Here is a 14388-nt window from a genome sequence, read left to right on the forward strand (position 1 = left end):
GGAAGGACGGAAGGCTGAGTCAACCTTCAGCCGGTCAGGATCGAACTCCTGGCAGTGAGCAGTGAGTTAGCCCTGCAGTACTGCATTCTAACCACTGAACCACCACAGCTCTTAGAAATGCTGTTCTAGAGAATGCTGCAAGCAAAACGGCGCCTCTCGAAGCCCCCGGCTATCTTGTATGGTTTTTTTCTTTGGGATGGCAAGTCCAGAACTTCAATCTGAATAGAGCTGGAAGGGATCTTGGAAGTCTTCTAGTCCAGCCTCCTGCTAAGGCAGGAAACCCTATACCAGGGGTGTCAAAGAGGATTTGTTCAAGGGCCAGATCACCTTTGCACTTCTCCTCTGCATGCCAGCGCATGGGCGCCTGGCGGGGAGTGGGGAGGAGGATAGGATGGACACCTCCTGCCGCACTATACTAGCCAAAATGGGGCATAGGAGCCGTGGTGCACCTCGTTTCCACCCTCCATGGGCTCCTGCAGCATTCTACCAGCCAAAAACAAGCCTCCTAAGGGCCCAGTGCAGCCCGTTTTGCTGGAGCTGCAAATGGCCTGTTTTCAGGCCCGTTTTTACCTGTTTTTTACCTGTTTTCGGCTCATCTTTTGCCCTTTTTCTGCCCGTTTTTCACCCATGTACTTGAGAGACTGCCTGCTGCCAATTACCTCTACTAGACCGATTAGATCCCGCAGATTAGGCCTCCTCCGAATTCCATCCGCCGGCCAGTGTCAACTGGCAACTACCCGGAGGAGAGCCTTCTCTGTAGCTGCTCCGACCCTCTGGAACGAACTCCCCGTGGAGATTCGAACCCTCACCACCCTCCAGGCCTTCCGCAAAGACCTTAAAACCTGGCTGTTCCGACAGGCCTGGGGCTAAAGAGCTGTTGCCCCTGTCTCGAATGGTATGACTGTTGTGAGTTTTAAATTATGCATTGTTATGCTTTGTTTTTTTAATTTTTTGTCTGTATCCCCCTTCCCTGGTTTGAGTTGTGAGCCGCCCTGAGTCCCCTTCGGGGGAAAAGGGCAGCATATAAATATAATAAACAAACAAACAAACAAACATTTTGGGGCCCATTTCTTGGCCCATTTTTTGCTCATTTTCCTGCTTGGTTTTTGGGCGCAGAGGTACTGCAAACCGGTCCTTTGATATTTCCAGGCTGGCCCCCCGGGACTAGAGTTTGACACCTTTGCCCTAAACCTTTCCAGGCAAATGGTACTCTAGTCTCTTACTAAAAACCTCCAGTGATGACGCTTCCACAACTTCTAAAGACAAACTATTCCACTGGTTAATTCTTTCGTTTCATTTCATTTATTTCATTTATTAAATTTATAGGCTGCCCAATCCCAGAGGACTCCGAGCGGCTACAACGAAAGAAGAAAAAAAGAAAAGTAAAATAAGTAAAAAAAAATAGTTTAAAATTCACAACACACATATGTTCTAATCGGGACTGGACCTTAACACTAAGGTCAACAGCCCCAGGCCTGCCGGAACAGCCAGGTTTTAACGGCTTTCCTGAAGGCCACGAGAGTGGGAAGTTTCTCCTTCATTCCAGGTCGCTTCTCTCTTTGATTAGTTTCCATCCATTATTTCCTATCCTGCCTTCTGGTGCTTTGGGAAATGAGTTGTCCTCCCCTTCTTTGCAGCAGCCCCTCAAATATTGGGAGACGTCTATCATGTCAACCCTGGTCCTTCTTTTCTCTAGACTGGCCATCCCTCATTCCTGCCACCGGTCTTCCTGTGTTTTTGTCTCCAGGCCCTGAATCATCTGAGTTGCTCTTCTCTGCACTTTTTCCAAAGTCTCCCCCCTCCCCACTTGCTGGATTGCAGATGCCATCAGGGTCATTGATCCTCCAGCAACCTCTAGAGGGCCCCCCGTGGCTTGTTCTTGTGCAAGGAGGACTTCTTCAATTTAAAGGGAGAGGGTTGGCATAACAGACTTTTACACGTGTAGATAACATTCTCCACCCTGCTCCATTCAGTGCCAGCTGTAGCTTCCAAAGGGAGCTGTCAGCTTTGAACTGAACCAGGCCGCAGCCATCTTTCTGTTCCTCAGTTGCCACACAGAGGGGGAAAGTGGGAAGGAGGTTGGAATGCATGACTAGGCACAACAAAGAGCTTTCTCCTGAGAGCCAAGGTCATCTACACTGGCAGCAGATAAAATTGGGGAAGGAGTGCCTGAAGAGCCCGCTAATTAACCCAATTGGCCAACGTGACTTGTGTCATTGGGGGAATGGGGTTACTTCCTAGTTTCATTATACTGAAACCATGTATCGGCCTCTATATTGCTTCCTTGCTGTCGGCTGCCATAGTAACAGGGGGGAGGGAGTTTCGGCATTTGGGAGGGGAATCACGCTGGAGGAGATGTCTCAGGATGAAGACGGATGTCACATTCCAGCAATCACGTTGAAGAAACCAATAGAGAGACCGTTTGTTGTTGCAAGGCTTTTATCTCTCTCTTAGCAATCAAGTGTTAACCGGCACTGAATGACAAGGAGACAAAGGTAAGCAAATCCAAGTCTCTTCTAACAAAATTAACACCAACACAATACATATGTGTGTGTGTGTGTGTGTGTGTGTGTATGTATATGTATGTACGTATGTACATACATATACATACACACACACACACACACACAACCCCTGGTATGCCCAAATAGGGAAGGGAGCATACTGCTTCCTTTCTCTGTCTATCGGCTCATCCCAAGAGACCATCCAGACAGAAAGCCATTATTTTTACTCTTGCCTTTGTTACATTTGTGTTGCATTTGTGCTGATAAATGAATAAAGGGAGACTAGTATAGATCTATTTCAAGCTATTTAGCTCTCATCAGCTAGCTAGCAGTCCCAGTGCTTGGAACCACCTGCACAGCATGGGCTGTACAACCCCAGTGGGCTCCAATGGGCTGCAGCTACTGCCAGACATGTGGGATGATCCTCCCACCCACTGCCATGCCTCAGACGGAGCTAGAATGATAGCTGAGGACCCTCCTGGTCTCGGAACTCTTCCTTGAGGAACAGGTGACAGTTGTGACTAGGTGGTCCTTTGTGTAACATCTTGTAGTCTGCCAGTTGGACCTTTACCTGCATCATAAATCTCTGTACTCAGTCACTCGTGTTTTGGTCATCTCTTGTTTAAATTAATGCAATGTACTGTAGACAGAGACTAGGATGTGTTCATATGTATAGGGCACTTCCATGATTATTATAGCATTCAGTGTGAGAGAGATTGCCATTTCTTTCCCAATTTATACTGGAATCCGAAAAAGACAGACAGATCCGTCAGCCAGAAGTCCTACCCTTCCATGTGTTCATGCATTATTTTTCTGCTTGTGCCGAGAAGATCTAAAATGCAACAGAAAAATTGAAAATGTCTACTGTGTTTTGTGATAAGGGAAGGTCTCATTTGCTAATCCAAAGTGATATACAGAGAAATTGATTGCAGTGGGGAGAGAGAGGAAAGAGTGATCTAGAACAGGGGTTTGAAACTCACATCATCACGGCGGCATCACATGATGTGTCGGGACTTTTTTCCCCCTTTGCTAACCTTGGTGTGGGCGTGGCCAGCATGTGACGCATCCAGCCCATAGGCCGGTACTTTGACAGCACTGATCTAGAAGTACGGTAGCACTCTTCACCCAAGTTCTCTGATTTGTAGTTCAAATCTGCTGATTCTGATTTTTGTTGTTTTTATAGGAGAGGGTTAATAGCCACAGCAATAGCACTTAGACTTATATACCATTTTACCTTGTTTTACAGATCATTCTAAGTGATTTAGAGAGTCAGAGCTGGCTGTTGCATGGATGTCTCTTTTTGGCCATTTTTGGGCGGTTTTCTGGGCCATTTCCAGTCCATTTTGGTCCGAAAAACGGCCTGGTAAACAGTCCAAAAACAGGCTGAAAATGACCTGAAAAATGTTATGAAAACCACCCAAAAATGATGTGGAAATAAACTGAAGAATGGCTGTTTTTTGTCCATTTTTGGGCCATTTGGAGGCTGTTTTCCAGTGCTCTGGCACTCACAAAGACCAACTGGCCAGAATGCGCATGCCTGGTTTTTTTGCTGGGTTTTTGGCTGTTTTCAAGCCATTTTCTGGGTCATTTTCAGGTCACTTCCTTCCTTTCTTCCAACCAACCATCTTCCTTCTTCACAATATTTGAAAAGGATAAAAAATATTTCAAAGAGTAGGAGCCGGAAAATATCCATTAAGATCAATTTCACATGATTGTGTTTATTAACAAAGCATATTCTCTACGAAGTATATAGACAGCAAAATATGGTAGCTCATTTAAACTGCAGAATAGACATTCAAGATCAAAGCATTTTTCCAAATTATTCATGGGGCCTCACTGGGGTGAACTGAGATTAATGAAAAATGAAAGTGTGGGTGATTAGTGGTTGCGCATGTGCGAGGTGGGGATGGCCGCTGGCTTCTCTTGCTCCGTCTGGAAAAAACGCCGGGATAAACCGGCGGTTTGGCTCGGAGACTTAGAAAAAGGGGTCCCCGCAGCTGAGCCAGATCCAGGGGACCCGAATAGATGGTTTTCTGGAGGGTTGGCGCTCCCGGGCGTCCCCTGGCCCACGCGGAAGCCGGAGTGCTCTTCACGATGCTTAGCAAGGCTGGAGGGAAATGGCAGTGCTGCACTGAGGGCCCCGCTTCAGCGTTCTAGGCTTCCGGCGTTTCAACCACCCACAGACAGCCTCGAATTGACTTTTTGTGGCGTTTAGTGGTCTTGGCTTGGTTTAGGCCCTACTTCCTCGCTGACTGGGAGGAGCCCTGGTGTCTACCTGTCCTTTGGAGACCTGTTGCCATCGAAGGAAGTGGGTGACTCGAACGACGCTGGACAAGACAAGGCAGCTGGTTATTCCTCGGCTGCCGTAGTCTCTTTAGGTGCCGCCCTCCTCTACTCCGGTCGGAGCACGTTACTGGCTGCTCCTGGCGTTTTTTGACATCTGTGCCCCTGGTTCTTTCTGGATTTTTTTTGGACTCTATTTGGTTGGCTTTATTGAGGGGTAGTCAGTTGATATGGGGCGTTATAAGATCTGGCAGTTGGCCTTGCGGCCGTTGCCACAACCCCTTAGTCTATTCCCTAGGCCTTCTCTTCAGTGCGGCCTTTCCTCTCCTCCCTGGCCCTCGGTTTGCTCACGATTCACGGCTGCTGGACGTTGGACATTGGACTTGCGATCCGGTCCTGGCTGGTACGATCATTGCCACCTGCCATTATCAAGGGGTTCCATCTCAGCCCCTGTGGAACTTTTTGGACCCCTCTATCCCAGTTCCATCGATACTATCTATCGCGTAAGGAAGAGAGAAGACGAAATCTTGCTTCCCCGTTTATACCTTCGCGAACCCCACCGGACTGGACTTTTTGCAAACTTTATTTGAACTTGCACATTCCTTAACAGCTGCGCAATCTTCTTCCTTTTCTCTTGTATGGGATATGTATGTGGTATGTATGTGATGTATGTTTGATGTTTGATGCTTGTACCCACTTTTATCATTTTATTGTCATTGTATTTTGTAATTTTTAACTGACTTTGTGGGGACTGGATGAGTGAGTGACTGTGTATGCATGAGGGGACTGGGAGAACAGCCGGGTGCCTCCTCCACTGAGTGCCATTGCAGAAGTGGTAGGGGGCCCAGGCCTATCTCCCGTCCTAGACTGACTGAGATTAATGGCCTGCCGGAGAGAGCGGACGCTACGGGGGGGAATGGGGTCTACGGGTGCGGGAGTGGGCCGGAACATTACGGTAACGATGGGAAGGGGCAGGTACGGTGGGAACTTTAGGGCTGGCCATTACCGGGGAAGGAGGGTCCGCTACATCGCAGCGATCCCTCCTTCCGGCCCTGTTAGTTCCACTCCAGGACCAGATGGCGAGAGTGGTCAGGGCCCTGGTCTCAGGCTGTTGTTGGTAAATGCCAGGTCTGTGGTTCACAAGGCTCCCCTCCTCCGGGACCTAATATTAGACGAGGGGGTAGACCTGGCATGTATTACTGAAACCTGGCTGGGCCCGGAGAGAGGAGTCCCCCTCACTGAAATGTGCCCAGAAGGTGAGGTGACACGTGGCTGGATCCAGACGATAGTTAACACCTCTCTCCGGGAGGGGTCCTTCCCGCACCTCCTAAAGGATGCGGTGGTGAGACCCCTCCTGAAGAAACTTTCTCTGGATCCAGCCATCTTGAGTAACTATCGTCATGTCTCCAACCTCCCCTTTGTTGGGAAGGTTGTTGAGAAAGTGGTGGCCTTTCAACTCCGACGGTCCTTAGATGAAACTGATTATCTGGATCCCTTTCAGTCCGGCTTCAGGCCTGGTTACAGCACGGAAACTGCTTTGGTCGCGCTGATCGATGATCTCTGGCGAGCCAGGGATAGGGGTCACTCCTCTATCATGGTGCTTCTTGACCTCTCAGCGGCCTTCGATACCATTGACCATGGTATCCTTCTGTGACGGTTGCGGGAGGTTGGTAGTGGGAGGCACTGTTCTTCGGTGGTTCTCCTCCTACCTCTCGGACAGGTTGCATTCGGTGTTGGTCGGAGGGCAGAGATCGACCCATAGGCCCCTCAATTATGGGGTGCCAGAGGGTTCGGTCCTGTCCCCCCTCCTATTCAACATCTACATGAAGCTGCTGGGTGAGATCATCCGCCAGCACGGGATTAAATATCATCAATATGCGGACGATACACAGTTGTATCGGTCCGCCCCGTGCCAACTCAGTGAAGCGGTAGAAGTGATGTGCCAGTGCCAGGAGGCTGTCAGGGTCTGGATGGGAACGAACAAGCTGGCGCTCAATCCCGACAAGACCGAGTGGCTATTGATGCTCCCTCCCAAAGATGGTCCAGCTATTCCATCTCCCAGCCTGGGGGGTGAAATTATACACCCATCGGAGAGGGCTTGCAATTTGGGGGTCCTCCTGGATCTGCAGCTGACTTTAGAACATCATCTGTCGGCTGTGACCAGGGGGACCTTTGCCCAGTTTCGCCTGGTGCACCAATTGCGGCCCTACCTGGACCGGGAGGCCCTTCGGATAGTCACTCATGCTCTCATCACCTCAAGACTGGACTACTGTAATGCGCTCTACATGGGGCTGTCCTTGATGAGTGTTCGAAGACTTCAGCTTGTCCAGAATGCAGCCGCGCAAGCGATTGTGGGTGTACCTCGGTACACCCACGTTACACCTATCCTCCGCGAGCTGCACTGGCTGCCCATTGGTCTCCGGACACGCTTCAAGGTGCTAGTCGTTACTTTTAAAGCCCTGCATGGTATCGGACCTGGGTACTTGAGAGACCGCCTCCTGCCAGTCACCTCTCAAAGACCTATTAGATCCCACAGACTAGGCCTCCTCCGAATTCCATCTGCCGGCCAATGTCGGCTGGCGACTCCTCGGGGGAGGGCCTTCTCTGTGGCTGCTCCGGCCCTCTGGAACAATCTCCCCATGGAGATCCGGACCCTTACTCCCCTTCCGGCCTTCCGCAAAGCAGTTAAGACCTGGCTGTTCCAGCAGGCCTGGGGCTGTTGACGTATCCAGCCCCATTCGAGGTTATGGCTGTTGTAGAATTTTAAATTGTTGTTTTTATTCTTTTTTGTATCCCCTCCCTTTTTATTGTTAGCCGCCCTGAATCTCTCGGGAATAGGGCGGCATACAAACTCAATAAAATGATAAAATGATAAAATGATAATGGTCTGTGATTACTCCCATCAGTTGATTTCCAATGATTTAATAAACTAGCTGCTGTCTCATGTCACAATATTTTTTAGAAATCAAATACAAAAATGCTCTAAAGTCAAAATGAAATTTTCAAATCTCTGCACGAATCAGAGATTCTTGTGTCTCATTATATTTTCTTTACAATTAAGATGGGGCCTCAGTAGGATAATGTAGCATTTGGGAAAAAAGATGCAAGCCAAGAGACCAGCCCCAGAGACCAAAATGGAGAAGATCTCCACGGCCACCATGGACTTCCCTTTGGTGCTCAGGTAGGTGGGGAGGAATGAGATCCAAACACTGCAAAAGACCAGCATGCTGAAAGTAATGAACTTGGCTTCGTTAAAACTGTCAGGCAATTTCCTAGCCAGAAAGGCCACAGAGAAACTGACAAGGGCCAGGAAACCGAGGTAGGCGAGGACTGTATAAAACATCAAAGCCGAGCCTTCGTTACATTCCAAGATGGCCTCTCCAACCAAGGAGTGGAAGTCCACATTGGGAAATGGGGGAGAGGTTACTAGCCAGGTGGCACAAAGAACAGCTTGGACCAGGGGACAGGCTATAACAATGGAATTGGTCAGTGTTTTTCCTAAGAATTTCTTTGTCTGGTTCCCTGGTTTGGTAGCCATGAAGGCCAGAACCACCATGACAGTTTTTGCCAAGACAGAGGAAACTGCAAGGGAAAAGAGAATGGCAAAGGCAGATTGTCGGAAAAGACAAGTGAGTTTTCTGGGTCTCCCAATGAAGAGGAAGGAGCAGAGGAAGCAGAGCAGGAGGGAGACCAGGAGGACGTCGGTAAGATCCCGGTTGTTGGCCTTGACAATCGGTGTATCGTGACATTTAAGGAAAATTGCTAGCACTCCTAATGTGATTGTTGAGAGAGAAAGAGCGAGAGAAGATAAAGCATATCCCAGGGGATCTTCATAGGCAAGGAAGTGGCTCTTCTTGGGAATGCAGTGGTCCTTCTCCTTGTTGGGGTATTGGTCTTCTGGACAGGGATCACAGTTTTCAGAATCTGAAATTAAGAGTACTTTGCATTTCATAGAATATCAAAAGAAAGAAATCATCCTTTAATATTGATTATCTTGGGGACAAGTTATTGTGAGACAGTTAAATTTTCACCTTTTGGGGATCAAGTTCTCCACTTTTTATTTTGCAATCATTTTGCAGGGAAGGGGAGGCAGAAATAGTTAGATGGATCTCCCTCTTCTCCAACAAGTCTATCTCGTGGGAGACTGATGGCGCTGACAGAAAAACACGCCCTAAATAACGAAAATCAAAGCTTCAACCTCAAGCCCACTGCTTCATGAAAAGCTTGGTCTCTGGTTTTCCTGGATGTAGTTAGATGTAAGAGTAGGACTAGAAAGTCTAGTTGGGAACTCATGAATTGTGCCACGAATGTATCCTGCATTAAATTGCTAAGGAGAAAGAAGGATGGCTTGTGGGGGAGGCCAGTTTAGACCCCCAACCAAGATTCTTCTGAAATGCCTGCATATTTTGATGAACGTTAATCTATCAAAAATGTCAACACAATTGATATTTGTTTCTATGGAATGGTTTCCTTGACCCTGGTAGATCTTCACTGAAAGTGTGCTCTACCTGTCTGATTAGAAATGGTCCCTTCTGGACAAGGGTCACATTGGTAGCAGCAAACCTGCTCCCCCTCTGGAACATTTTTCCTCTCTCCTGCCTGGCACCGTTTCATGCCACACCTGGCAAAGGGCACTTTCTGAAAAAGAAAGGTGAAATGCTTGAGATGACCGAAGCAATTAATTTGCTTCCTTTATTTATTTCCATGTTCCTCTTTCTATCTTCACTACCAAAAACCAGGAGCATCTCCTGGCTGATTCAAATGAATGACTCTCCCAACCCTCCAAGGGATGCTGGAGATTGGAACTAGAACTTCAGCAGCCAAAGGAAGCTTTGATTAAACTACAGCTTTTCTAAAACAAATAACCAGGAGGATTTAACTGAATGAGAATGATCCATGGAAATCACTTAAAAAGACATACTGTAGATGTCTTCAGCAATGCTTCAATTATTCTTTTGTATATTTTTCTTTCCATCATTGGAATATCTTCAAAAGCAACGGTTAACTCAAGTATAGCAGAAACCAGGAAAAGCTCTCGAGGATTAAGGCCAGTTTCACTCTAAACCACCAATGGATTCTGGGGTTTGGAACTGGGGATTGTCATGCAAAAGAAGGATTGTGAATTGAGCTATAGCTTTTCTGAAGGAAACAGTGATGGAGATCCAGCTGAAGGGGAATATAGCAGTAGACTTATATACCGCTTCATAGGGCTTTCAGCCCTCTCTAAGCGGTTTACAGAGAGTCAGCATATTGCCCCCAACAATCTGGGTCCTCATTTTACCCACCTCGGAAGGATGGAAGGCTGAGTCAACCCTGAGCCGGTGAGATTTGAACCGCTGAACTGCTGATCTAGCAGTAGCCTGCAGTGCTGCATTTAACCACTGCGCCACCTTGGCTCTTGGTCCATGGAAAACATTCTTGGCTTCTCCATCTGCATGCTAGGTTTCAAAAAGAATTCCTTCCTGATCTCCACCCTTTTTGATCTGTCATAAATCAGACCTCAAATATGTTACATGCAAAACAGCTTTTTCATGAAACGGTTGTCAATTTTCTGATTCCGTAACCTGTTTTCCAGCCAGGGAAATGTTTTGAATCCCCAGAAGAGAATGAGTCTTTTACTGGATTTATTTTACCTTCCATCTCACCTTTTTTGCCCAGACAATTGCATCAGAGTTAATGGTGAAATCATGTCCTGCAGGAGCCCCAGGATCTATTCTTCCAACTTTCACAGGGACAAAAGATTCATTAGGGAGGAGAACCCAGTTGAGAAGATCGTAACGAGCAGATCCCAGTCCATCTTCTGTGAAGTAGATTTCATCTCCAGCACTGTTGTTGAAGTGGACATTCCTCAAATAGGGAAGAAGCTGAGGGAAAAGAGACCTTCAGAAATTGCAAACACTTTCCCATACCTCTAAGAATTTGTTTTCCACACATTGCCTGCCCTGATTTATGACTTCAGTGGACATAGAGGTTCATTCTTTATGCTTTGATACAATCCCACCTCCCAATTTCATGAATTTTTGGCCATGTTGAGTCCTGGAAAGCATCGCACAGAACTGGATGGAATATATTCAAAAAACGATGGGCTCAACTTTTGCAAAGGGATTTCAAGTAAAATTGAGTGGGAAGGGGAGCAATTTTCATGACCTTTATAACTCAAAGCAAAGCAAAAAGCACTAGATAACCAATCATAGAAAGATGTAGGGAGTAAAGAGGTAAAGAAAGAAAGAAAAAGAAGGTGAACCTAAAATACTAGTATACAAGGGCAATTATAATAGACTTGCCATTCCTGAAACTTGGTGGGATGAAGTGACGGAATGTACTGATGGACAGATACAAACAACTAAAAAGAAACAGACCTAACAAAAAAGGAAGTGGAGTTGCATTGTATGTTAGAAATCACTTCTTTCTGTACAGAGATTCACAAAGCCAAGGAGTAAAATCTTCTAGAATGCTTATGGGTCAACATAAAAGGAAAAAAAATGTTGTCATAGGCATATATTACAGGCCACCGAACACAACATAAATCAAGTCAATGTTTTAGACTTCAAGAGAGATGATTTTAACAAACTCAGAGAGTGCTTGGGAACTATCCCATTGATGAAAATCGTAAAGGGCAAATCAACTCCAGAAGCATGGAAAACTCTAAAAAATACAGTTACAAATGCCCAGTCTAGTTTAATAACACTAAAAAAGAAAACCAAGGAAAGCAAGGAAATCTAGCATGGTTGCACAAAGAACAATCAGACTAACTGAAGAAAAAAAAGGACAAGTACAAGCAATAGGAAGAGGGTCACATAACTACGGCAGAGAAAAACAGATCCAGGAAATTACAGGCCAATCAACCTGACATCAACACATGCGAAGATCTTTGAAAAGATAATCAGGCAACAAATTTGCAAACAACTAGAACTGACAAGGTTATAACCAGAAGCCAACATGGGTTGAGAAAAAACAGATCATGATGAATTAATTATATTTAATTCTTTGACAAAGTGATTAAATTAGTAGATCGATGAAATGCTGTGGACATAGTATCCTTAGATTTCAATAAAGCATTTGAAAAAGGACAGCACAACCTACTTCTTGGCAAGCTAGTAAAATGTGAGATAGACAGCACAACCAGCAGGTGAAGTTTTACTGGCTAACAAATGTAGTCCTCAATGGAACTACGTCTACGTGGAGGGAACAACAGTGTGTGGCAGCCCAAACAGCCAGTGCAATGCTAGTCTGTTTTAATAGAGGGATAGAATGAAATCATCTGAAACTCTAATATCGCTTTACAAACCTTAGTAAGGCAATAGTTGGAATACTGCATCCAGTTTTGGTTGCCACAATGTAAATAAAATGTTGAGACTCTGGAAAGAGTGCAGAGAAGAGCAACAAAAATGATTACGGGACTGGAGGCTAAGACCTAAGAAGAATGGTTGCAGGAATTCGGTATGACTAGTCTAATGAACAGAAGAACTAGAGGTGACAAGATAGCCGTGTTCCAATATTTGAGGGGCTCCTACAAAGACGAGGGAGCCAAACTATTTTCCAAAGCACCAAAAGGCAAGAGAAAAAATAATAACTGGAAACTAACCAAGGAGAGAAGAAACATGGAACTAAGGAGAAATTTCCTAACAGTGAAAGCAATCAAACAAGGCAATAGCTTGCTTTCAAAAGTTGTGGGTGCTCCATCACTGGAGACATTCAAAAAGACGCCTGAAACCATTTGTCTGAGATGATACAGGGTCTCCTGATTGAATATGGGGTTGGGTTAGGAGACCTCCGACGTCCATTTCAACTCAATTATTTTTCTGTTCTACACATGGAGAACTTCATCTCTATGTTAGCTCTAAGGATCTCAGGCTGGATTCAAAAACAGAGAGATTACCTGCCATGTCTGGACATCTGAGATCCTCTTTCCAAGCCTCATCATGGCTGGTCGTGCTCCTGATCCATGACTTGCCTGGAGTGCATGTGCCATAGCATAAATGGCATTGTAGATGTTGTAACTTTCACCTGTCATGCTCGTTTCAAAAAAGTGAGTTGGCAGACTCTGTACATTCTCCTCTCCAGTACATGGTTTTTGCCCCTCTTGAAGGATCTCTCCTGGTTTGCTGATCAAGCAGACGAAGATCATTTCCCACCAGAAAGGGAGAAACGTGTCCCCTCGTGGGTTGAAAGGGTCTAAAGATATGAGAAAATGGCTGAATTCTGAGATTTCCCTGGTGTGGTCCCTAAAATGCAAAGCTCCATGATAGGGCTTTATAAATGGCAACGTATATTGATAGTTGAACACATTAGCTTTCCAATAGGAGGTAAAGATCCAAACTTTCAGTAATGATGTATATCTCTGTGTTTCATTACCAAAGTTAACCATCATTTGATTTGTGGAACTACTGTAGTCTCCAAAAAATATAATCACTTCACCTTTAGAGAAGGTGTTTAAAATATGATGCAATATTGGATCGTCAACATCATAAAATTCAAATTTTATTACTTCAGTGAAGACCAGGCAGATCTCCTTCTCCTTCAGCTTTGGTACCAGGGTTGAGACAAAATGTTCCCCACCGTCATCTTGGTTGGCCACCAACCCAACCCAGTTCCACTGGAAATGCAGGAGCAGCTGGACTAAACCCTCATACTGAGCAGATTCCTGGGGATTATTCTGGAAGAAGGAAGGATAAACTCTTCTGTCTCCCTGAGTGAACTCAAAGCCAACACCGAGCTGGAGAAAGGGAGAATCTTCTTTCAAAAAGAAAGTGGTGACTTTAGGGTTCCCCATTGTGTAGTTAATGCCCCACCAGACAGACTGACTCACAAGCTTCACCTCCCTCCCTTCTGAGGAAGAGGCAACAGTTTCCTGTTTTGCCTGGTTGTGATATATCAGAAGTTAAAGGAAAAAACATCCACCTGATACGGAGAATAAACTACACTGAAAGGTGCAGAAAGACAATCAACTTTTATGAAAGCCAGGAAATGATACCTCTTGACAAAGACAGCTTTTCAGAATTACGACAGTGTTTTTTGAAGATATATAAAGATTTATTTTAACATATAAAATAGAAAAATCATTCAACTTTAGAATGGATTATATAAATCATTCACCCTGGGTGTGTTCCCTCCCCCCCCCAATCCCTTTTCATCCTTGCCCTCTGTGTGTGCCCAAATTATTTGTGTGTTCCATGCTGTATCCAATGCAGCCTCCTTACCTGTGGGACCTTGAAGAGGCTGAAGATGGAGGCCATCTGCCTTGAGGATTTGGGGTTGTCACCTCCAATGACGGAGAGCAGAGGGTCCTGCCGGTCAAATTTATATCCTGGAACCATTTGACCTCGTGTGGACAGCAGGGAGAGGCTGCATATGAGAATATTCCTCTCCCTCTTCCAATTGTCACACAAGTTGAATCCAAGGGTGATGTTGGGGAGGAGAAGCAGATCCTTGTTCACTTCCATGACAGCAAACATCAATGCCAGGAACTGCTGGTAGTTTTTGAGTTGGGGTCTATAATGAGAAAAATATTGGGGAACATTAGAGGAAAGATCTCGTGTGCTAGTGGAGTTGGCCTCGCCTTTATTTGTGTCTGGCCTTGCAGTAGAAAATCCCAAGTTCC

At 45.8% G+C, this 14388-nt stretch overlaps 1 protein-coding gene across 1 annotated transcript in view; it reads right to left on the bottom strand.

Annotated features, from left to right (window-relative positions):
* Positions 1 to 7688: 7688 nt before the first annotated feature.
* LOC148049978 (vomeronasal type-2 receptor 26-like) overlaps positions 7689 to 14388 on the bottom strand; it is a 36865-nt gene continuing 30165 nt past the window's right edge. The window contains exons 8-11 of the mRNA XM_087705966.1: positions 14050 to 14279; positions 12667 to 12962; positions 9296 to 9425; positions 7689 to 8711 (exon numbers count right to left, since the gene is read on the bottom strand). Coding sequence (XP_087562092.1) covers positions 7807 to 8711; positions 9296 to 9425; positions 12667 to 12962; positions 14050 to 14279 — 1561 coding nt within the window. The 3' untranslated portion in view covers positions 7689 to 7806. The remainder of the gene's footprint in view (positions 8712 to 9295; positions 9426 to 12666; positions 12963 to 14049; positions 14280 to 14388) is intronic.

Source organism: Thamnophis sirtalis, unplaced genomic scaffold, assembly GCF_051295495.1.
Source record: "Thamnophis sirtalis isolate CommonGarterSnake01/CBP01778 unplaced genomic scaffold, rThaSir2_p1.2 scaffold_1, whole genome shotgun sequence".
NCBI lineage: Eukaryota > Metazoa > Chordata > Lepidosauria > Squamata > Natricidae > Thamnophis > Thamnophis sirtalis.